General features: G+C 39.9%; 1 protein-coding gene across 2 annotated transcripts in view; it reads left to right on the top strand.

Moving 5' to 3' along the window:
• The window catches only part of crfb1 (cytokine receptor family member b1), a 57,374-nt gene that overhangs the window by 40,843 nt on the left and 7,011 nt on the right, over nt 1-9,520 (top strand). For both annotated transcript variants that reach the window (XM_050048328.1, XM_050048327.1), the window contains 3 exons: nt 2,699-2,862; nt 5,470-5,630; nt 8,465-8,621. In XM_050048328.1, coding sequence (XP_049904285.1) covers nt 2,699-2,862; nt 5,470-5,630; nt 8,465-8,621 — 482 coding nt within the window. The remainder of the gene's footprint in view (nt 1-2,698; nt 2,863-5,469; nt 5,631-8,464; nt 8,622-9,520) is intronic.

Here is a 9,520-nt window from a genome sequence, read left to right as displayed (position 1 = left end):
GGAGAGGGGCTCATTTGATTGGTGTGATGTGTGTAAAACCCACTACACGCCTTCTCTCCTCCCTCTTTCCGACTTGCGCAGGTAGGAGGGACGGAGGTGGGAAAGAGGAGTAGCTGCGCCAGCGCGCACGGTATGCCAAACTTGCAAAATCCGCCTGGCCACACCCAGTTGGTGAAGCGCAGGTGCGCTGCGCCTCCGCCTCGCCCGGTCTGCGAAACTAGAGGCCATAGTCTTTGGTAAGGGACTGTTCATTATTTGTTTATTTATTATAATTTTTTAAGCACTGGGGAGGGGCTTATGGGTTTTTTTTTGTTTGTTTTTTTAATGACTATATTTTGTATTTATGTACTGCAGATTCTTTAAGGAAAACATGGCCCGTGGGTTTGGAAGGCATGTTTTCTTTGAAAATCGCCAAAATTACACCATTTATCATAGCCAGAAACTGTAACAACAGAAATTATTGTCGTTTTTTTTCAAATGTCTGATGGTCCATGGGCACATCATGTGTGTTGAATACTTCCATCAGAAAAAATTAACACAAAGGTAAATCTAAGTTTAAAATAGTGATATTTCATCAAAATCATTTATTTTTACGTCTCATTAAAGATTTAGCCAAAAATAAACCGTTTGCAAGAAATAACCAGCGTGCACAACACGAGTGAAAAACCAAGGCTTTTTTCAACTCAAAACTTTTAACTTTAAAACATCAAAGAATAAGTTTTAAAAATCTAATGACTAATTTATGGTGGAGGGAGGGTCATGCATTTTCCGCCAGTCCCACAGGGAGGCTCAAGGAAAATATTTGTAGCTTTGGGGAGGGTCAAAACAATAATCATATTAAAAAAACAAAGTCACACTCCAGCCACCTCACTCCCCTAGTAAATAAAGAACAATCCATAAGAGGTTCCTATGTAGAATGTGACGTTCATTCTGTTGCTTTTCATCTTTTCGCCATGCAGGAATGCTTTTTGGCTTATTTCTGGACAACACCGGTCAGCAAAGTCACTGGGACAAATTTGAGTGCAACATTTATGCACTTGTGTTTTTAGGACTTTTCCGCAATATTGCCCAGTTTAAAACATTTGTTAAAAAAGCAATTAAGAAGTAATCAAATGTCATACTTTGATGAAGTAATTAAAATAGTTACATTTCTTACTACATTTTTAACAGGGTAACTAAATCTGTGACCTATGGAATTTCAAAAGTAGCCTTCCCAAGACAGTTAGCACATCAACTTAATGTAACTGTTATTTGTGACATTAAACTTGGAGATGAGAGAACGCAGTGTGTTGTGTGTGTTTGTGTCCAGAAGGATCGATTCATTTCATCCTCTCACTGAAGTTGTAAACATTGACATGCTTTGATCAGAGCTAGCTAGGGTTCCTGCATAATTTGCAGAGAATACGCAACTTGTGTAGTGTGTAGTGAGCTCTGTTTGTGGGACGTGAGAGTTTTACATAGTTTGTGCAATCTGCAAATCTGTGAATTAAGAGTGTTTGTATTCAGCCGAAACTCTCACATATGATAATATTAAACACAGAATGTCTGTAATGTGAGTGCTATTAAAACTAGATCCCAATCAATACAGGCCAGTACTCATATTGTGAGTTGTTTGAGAGTTAAAAGCCTGAGAATTCTATAAATTTTTTCAAGATATCACAAATCACAATTTGCCTCACAGGGCTTTACAGCATACGACATCCCTCTGTCCTTAGGAAAAATTTTTGCAACCATAAATGCATTATATTAACATTTTTGAGAAGAAGGCCATACTTTTGGTTATTGAAGAAGTATCTCCCTGCTGGAAACATGGTCTTTTCATAAAACTGGGCTGTCTATGCAGTAGAAAGATGCAATACTTTTTACATCAGTGCCACATGGCTAGAGGAAACAGAGAAAAAGGGCCGTGGCATTCTCTTTTGTTCAAGAGGTAGAAAACCTGCAGCTACCAGAATGCACTGCGCCACATCAGACCAATAAACACTCCTGCTGTTGGATGACATAATGCAATTGCCTATCCAAAAATGATGTTGTAGCAGGCAGGTAACAAACAATCTCATTACAGTTAAACAGTGAGCCAAAATTTGTTTTGAAAACATCTGAGGTGAGAAATAGGCAACACAGTGACATAATATCTGTTCATTTTTGATCACCTTTCTATTTTACTGTCTAAGTTCTTTTTTTAGTCTCCATTTACACAATACAGGACACAGTATAGTGCCCACTTCTTGTTTCTGTAAACATTTGAGGTGAGAAATAGACAGTGCAGTGCCAATGAGCAGAGAGATCTGGGCACTGTTAAGATGGAGAAGTTTACCACAGTTCATTTACGCAAACTCCCCACATTGTTGTGATACAAAGCTAGGTGAAAATAAGCAGAGAATCTTTTTAAAGAACTGTGATAAAGATTTGTACCAGACAGGACATTAGACAGTTGAAATACAAACTTGTCAGTGCCTTCGGGTGCACAAACTATCCAAAAGTGACCTCAAACACTGGAATTTCTGTACTGCAATTTCTTGTTGATAACTGGTGCTGATATATCTGTAATAAGCCAATATTGGCCAATAATCATACTGTGCTATCAACTGACATGTGATAGCTTTGTTACTTGCGAGAACAAGAGCAATTTTCCTTCCACGCTCAGAGCACTGCAAGTGTGAACTAAAATGTGTGTGCTCTTTCTCTCTTTGTGCAGGTTGAACAAGAAAGAACAAAAAAAGCTATGGTACTCAAACACAACTTCATTCAGGCTGAAGCTTCCACGCAACAGAGAGAAGTATGACCTGTATGTCCAGGCGTTCTACAACCAAAGTCTGTCTCCAGAGTCCAGCAGATACTCCTTCACCCCTTACGAAGACAGTACGTCAACATAAGCCTACTTTGAGTTGCATGCTTGTTGCCTTGGATTTAATGAATGACATATTATATTATTGTTTATTGCTCACAGATAGGACTGAGTCTTTTTGAGAGTGAAAGACTCATTTCAGGGAAAGTTCACTCCCTGCAGCACAATATAAAAACAATATAGGTTAGTTTAATAAAGTATAGTGAACAACTTCTCATTTTACCTTAAAGGGATAGTGCACCCAACATGAAAATTCACCCATTATCTACTCACCCTCATGCCGATGGAGGATCAGATGAAGTTTTAGAGTCCTCACGACACTTGAAGAGATCCAAGGGGAGAGGAGGTAGCAACAAAACTCCACCTAATGGAGGCTTATGGCGCCCCAGATTCAAAAGTCCAAAAACACATAATTGAAACCACAAAATATCTCCATACTGCTCGTCCGTAGTGATCTAAGTGTCCTGAACTGCTTCTCTGGGTACCGCGTTCACGTGTGTGCGCTTGTGCGAGACCAGCGAAAGCAAGCACACACACATGAATGTGGTGCCCCTATCTCACAGTCTTGCGCAAGCATGCACATGTGAGCGTGGTGCCCAGAGAGGCAGTTAGAGCTACAGGCTACAGTGAAGCTAAAAACAGAGTTCAAATGACGTTTTTCCAAACAACTTTTCATGTCGGGGCTTCAGGACACTTAGATCACTACGGACGAGCAGTATGGAGATATTTTGTGGTTTCAATTATGTGTTGCGCCATAAGCATAATAACATTCATGGTCCCCGCAGAATGAATCCTATGGACTTTGATGATCCCTTGACTTTTCATTTAGCACCATCATCAGGTCATAATGTCCAGTACTTTGGTTTTTGACCAAACACCTGCAAACTAATGATATTCCCATTAGCCTCAGCCGTACTGTGTTAATTTGCAATTTCTGTGTTAATTTGCAAATGTTAGCATGCTGACATGTTACACTAAGATGATGGAGGAAACTGGCACTATTGTGCACCATCAGAATCGTAGAAACGTAGGATAATAGCCAACTTTTACAAAATCCAAATCATCCTTGTTTTATCACTGTGTCTCCTGGAAGGGAAGCTAAGTTTTTTTTTTTTCTTCTTCTCATGATTGTGACTGTTCTGATTTTAGATCGTGTGAACTTTGCGCCTGCCATCTCTGTTGAATTGATACACAAAATGTGACCTCAGCAAAACAACAAATACATAGGCTAAGACCAGCAAAACAAGTCTCATGAAGCTTTCTAACTAAGCTTTTTCTGTAAATCAGTTGCTTTTTTGGATATGATGAAAAGTAAACACAGATATCACCTCTGGCAGCAAACCACATAGGAGTTTACTGGGGGTCGAAACTCGGCCCAGGTTGAAAAATATCCTATTTTTTGTTGGATGTAGAAGTATTTTGTTATCCAAATGCAACCACAAAATGCTAGGCAAGGACTAAATACTTAGGAGGAGCACCTCTGAGCAGCTGAATCAAATTTAATAATTCAATTCAAATCAATTTTATTTATAAAGCCAAGTATCACAAATAACAATTTGCCTCAGAGGGCTTTACAGCATATGACATCCGTCTGTTCTTTGGGCCCTTACAGTGGATAAGGAAAAACTCCCCCCCCCCCGAAAACCCCTTTAACGGGGAAAAAAATTGGTAGAAACCTCAGGAAGAGCAGCTGAGGAGGGATCCCTCTTCCAGCATGGATAGATGTGCAACAGATGTCGTACAGAACAGATCAACATGATAAATTAACAGTAATCCCTATGACAAAATGATACAAAGAGAGACAGAGAGAGAGACAGAGATGCAGGACAGACAGTAATGATAATGGCTTACAACATTACTTTAAGTAATAATATTACAATAATAATTACGGCTATTGTGGTACAATATGTTGTAGGTATATATTAGTATATGATAGTATATGTATGTGACAATAATCATATGTGTATAATGACAGCAGAAGTATGACTAATGATAACAGCAGCAGTAGGAGGCTTCAGGCAGGACCACGGCAGCAGCACAACCACACACGTCACACCATCCAGGCACCACTGTGATATGAGTTAACCTGCGAGACAGTGGAGCGCAAAGGCTCTGGAGAAGAAGCCAAGTTAATGACACGCAGTAGAGCCGAGTTAGCAAGATGCAGTAACAGGACATGAGTGTTAGCAAAGGCGAGAGAGAGAGAGAAGGAGAGAAGGTGCTCGGTGTTATAGGAGGTGTATTAAAGGAGGTCCCCCGGCAGACTAGGCCTATGTCAGCCTAACTAGGGGCTGGTCCAAGGCAAGCCTGAGCCAGCCCTAACTATAAGCTTTATCAAAAAGGAAAGTCTTAAATCTAGTCTTAAGACTTTCCTAATACAGATGTATTTACATTTTCTATTTTACCTGTTGTAGAGCATTGGTCAAAATATTGTCTGAAAGTTTATTAAAAAAAGAGTTGAAATGCAGCAGAGTGAACCAAAAACACGCCATACACTTGATGTACAAGTTCAGATTTAGTTACATTACATTACACTCTCTGTACCCTTTATGATACAAATGTTTCTAGCAAAGCAGAAATTGCCTGAATTTAAAAAGAATGTGTTTTCTTCTTGTGACAAGCCATAATAGGTCCTCCAAAAGTCTCACTGGCTGGATGTGGCAACTGCATTCAAATCAACATTTCACTCCCTGAAGCTGACAGGAGCTCAAAAATCAGTGATATCCAGGAATTCTATGGGGCTCAGTTTAAAATCTATTGGAAGAAACATAACGAATCAACGGTAAGACATCCATTTCTCACCTATATCAAAGCACATTTTTCTTGTAATGATTCTGAACTATACATGACTATGTTCTGATGAAGTGTTAAATTTAATTTAGTTGCTCTATAGACACAACCGCTAAATCAAATATCCTAGTTGTAGAACTTAGAAATAGTTTTATAGGTTAGGGTAAACCCTGAGTAAACAGAGGCAATGAATTACAGCAAGTTGGATATTCGATATTATACAATACTGGACTCACTTTAGGTAAATTACCTAAAAATCACGTCAAGTTTTGTTCTTATTCTTTTGGGGGATTTTTTGCATGCTTTTCAGTGTGATTGTTCCCCTGAATATTAAACATCTAAGGTTATATTTATTTACTAATAGACCCTTTTCACAGCAGACATTTTGACTTGTCAAAGCAGCAGAAAAGCACAGGTGTAAATCATGGATGCATTGAGAGACCTGGATAGAGCATTGAAGGTGGGATCCATTGATTCCTATGAAAGTTGCTCAGTGGTGCATTAAGCAAAAAAGCTCTATTTCTGCAGTATAAAAATTACCTGGATGTTTAGCGCTGCTTCCACATCACAGGGCTCATAGAGCAACTGCACTACAGTTGACGGAGCCAACTAACAATTTAGTGTCAACTTGAATTAGCGAAGGCCCGCTTGAAACTGAAGGAATTATTATTATTAGGGCCCGACCACCAACCTCGGTGCAAGGACCCTATTGAAACTGAAGGAATTATGATTATTTTTCCTGGAAGTAAACTGGCCATTCATCGCTGCTTGCAGCTTTAATTATTAGGGCCTGAGCACCACGCGGTGCGCGGACCCTATTGAAATGCAAGGAATTTCTATTCTTCTTTTTCCTCTTTTTTTCTCCAAACTAATTGCCTTTTTGACGTAATGTACTCGAATAGTCATGAAACTTTGCACATACATCAGACCTGCTTTAAAAAATGTATATTTTAAGGGTCTCATACTCAGGTGCCAAAAAATGGCTCAGTAGTGCCCCCTACAAAATTTAGAAGAAACAGCCCCTGAAGCTGCTTTCACCTAAATGTACGAAACTTGGTAGGCACATGTAAGACACCAAGCTATACAAAAATGTCTTTTGGAACCATACCTTAAAGGGATAGTTCGACATTTTGGCAAATTCGCCTATTGCCGTAATCCCTATAGTCATATGAGTAGGTACATTACCTTTAATTGTCAGTGCCTGCTGTTCTGAGATCGGTGGAGCAGAGCTGCCCGCTGCTCAGCGCACAAAATGGAAGTGAATGGTACAGCCCCCTCTCTCCCTCAAAACTAATCAAATACACCATCAAATGACTCCAAAACGCTCTTGTGGACAGTTTGTAGCTTACACATTCACCACGCTATGAAATAATAATGTAATATTACGAGACAGCGTTGTTTTGAAGCCAAATGCACAGCCGGATCTACATTCCAGACATACAGTACTTGCTGGGCAGAGTGATTTCAAACAGCGTATGTTTAGTGCAGTTACTCCCGTCATCAAAACAAGAAGTTTGTTTTGGTAATAAACCTGATCATTTTGTATTTTCTATATTTGCACAAGGACAGTTTATTCCTATGTGTATGTTGGATTATAGCTACTAAATGTATTACATACATACATACATACATACATACATACACTCACTGGCCACTTTATTAGGTACACCTGTGCAATCTAATACAATCCAATACAACAGCCCTGCCACACATTCTACGTTTACAAAGTTCACCAGATCCACCTGAAAATTGGCCAGAACAGCCATAAGACCTTTGTGATGCTTTATGAAATCTGTGACTTTTCCTCAAAGGGTGTCGCCATGGCAACGTAGCAAATTTCAGTGTTTCGACAAGACAACATTAACTGCTGTAACTTGACATGACATGGTCAGATCTTTGGAAAATTTCACACATATGACAGTCATGGCTCCCCTTACCATTTGGTCAGTGCACCCTCAGAAGCTCTGACATTATTAACATTTCATTACTGTCATAGGGCAGCTGTGTTTCTGCTGGGTGAGAATGTGGGGAAGGGAGAGTAGCTGGCATAGTGTTGTGTATTGTCTGAGTCACATTATTTGTTCTCAACAGAGCCAGGGCTGTAAAAAATCAAAGTCCAGGCACTCAGGTCGGTTTGGAAAAATTAAAAAGCCTTTATTTAATGGGCAAGAGTCATTAAAAACACCAACGCGGAGCCAGGGCTATGTATAAACACTGGATTTTTTTTAAAACATTTTTTTATCAGTGCACAAACAGAACAGACAGCTGGTGGACCATGTTGAGATATTTGCTGAATTTGACAGTGTATTGAATTAAAATCACTGACTGCAGCTTTAGTGGTATTAATTACACCTGTTCTTTTCCTGCTTTGAAAAGTTGGTCTGCTGTGAAAAGAGTCTATTAGAGTCTAAGATTCAAAATACTTATCTCTCTTACCTAGATTCAGGATACTTATCTCTCTGGCCTCTCAGGTTTAACTGAACATTATATGATAATTTCTGCTTCCAGAGCAGCTCTGTCTCAATTAAAAAAACAGTAGAACTAAACTCCAAACTCTTCAAATTGGAAATGGTGCTATCTGTGAGGTCAGCGCTCTGCATGTTACTCTTTGGTCACATAGTGGCTTATAATCTCCAAAAGCATTTTCATGATCCCATAGGTATCATCCAACTGCTTGGAAAGATATAATGATTGTTCAGGGGGACACCAAGATTTAAAACCAGTATTGAAACCAAATCAGGCAGTAACATGTGGAGTGCTGGGGTCACAGACGAGGCTCAAATGGAAATCATTTAACCAAGTTATTTCTCCACATTTAACCTGCAGAAGTCCTTCGTAACACAAAACAAGAGTTATACTGTCGACAACCTACAGATTGGCGCAGAGTACTGTGTACAGGTGGACACAAAGATTAACGTGAATAAACACACTGTGCCATCCGCTTGGCATTGCACCTTCACCAGCATTGTGGAACCAAGCAGAGGTGAGCTGAACTTTCAGAGCTGATGTTTGTGATGTAGTGACCGTTTTATTATGAAGACGCTGAACTGAAATCTTAAGGTAAGGGGCTCACCTGACACATGTGTAACACACTTGTAATGTACTTGGATACATGTTGGAATCAGAAAGAATTCATTTTCATGCATTAGAGGTGGACGTGTTAGGGGCTGCTGTTGCTTTCATCTTCTTCCCCTGCCATGACAGTTTGGAAATCCTGTAGCGTGTTTTCCTCCAAGGAAACAACTGTATTGTTACTGGGGGGGTGATTTGGCCCAGCTGCAGAAAATGTTCACATTATTTGACTAAAAAAAATGCACTTTAACATCAGTTTGGACCGCTCTAGCTTGTAGCTACTTTATAGTAGGCTGTAAATAATCCTGTACAGTGAGTTGATAGTTTTTCTATGGCAGGCTACTTTGTACTAGTAGGTTTAGTACAACAATAATGGTCTTTTGATTGAGAGAGAGAGAGAGAGAGAGAGAGAGAGAGAGAGAGAGAGAGAGAGATTTTCTATTGACTCTGGGTGCTTTCTTCTCCTCTCTCTCCTCCTCTCTGTTCTGCTGTCTGTGCTCTCTCTCCTCCTCTCTGTTCTGCTGTGCTCTCTCTCCTCCACTCTGTTCTGCTGTCTGTGCTCTCTCTTCTCCTGCCTGTGTTGATCCACTCTGGATGCTTTCTTCTCCTCTCTCTCCTCCTCTCTGTACTGATCCTGTCTGGATGCTTTCTTCTCTCTCTCCTCCTCTCTGTTCTGCTGTCTGTGCTCTCTCTCCTCCTTCCTGTGCTGGTCCACTCTGGATGCTTTCTTCTTCTCTCTCTCAATCAATCAATCAATCAATTTTATTTATAAAGCCCAATATCACAAATCACAATTTGCCTCACAGGGCT

Source organism: Epinephelus moara, chromosome 7 (genome assembly GCF_006386435.1).
Source record: "Epinephelus moara isolate mb chromosome 7, YSFRI_EMoa_1.0, whole genome shotgun sequence".
Taxonomy (NCBI): Eukaryota; Metazoa; Chordata; class Actinopteri; order Perciformes; family Serranidae; genus Epinephelus; species Epinephelus moara.
The sequence above is the reverse complement of the archived record's forward strand: the minus strand, read 5'-3'. Positions and strand labels throughout refer to the sequence as shown.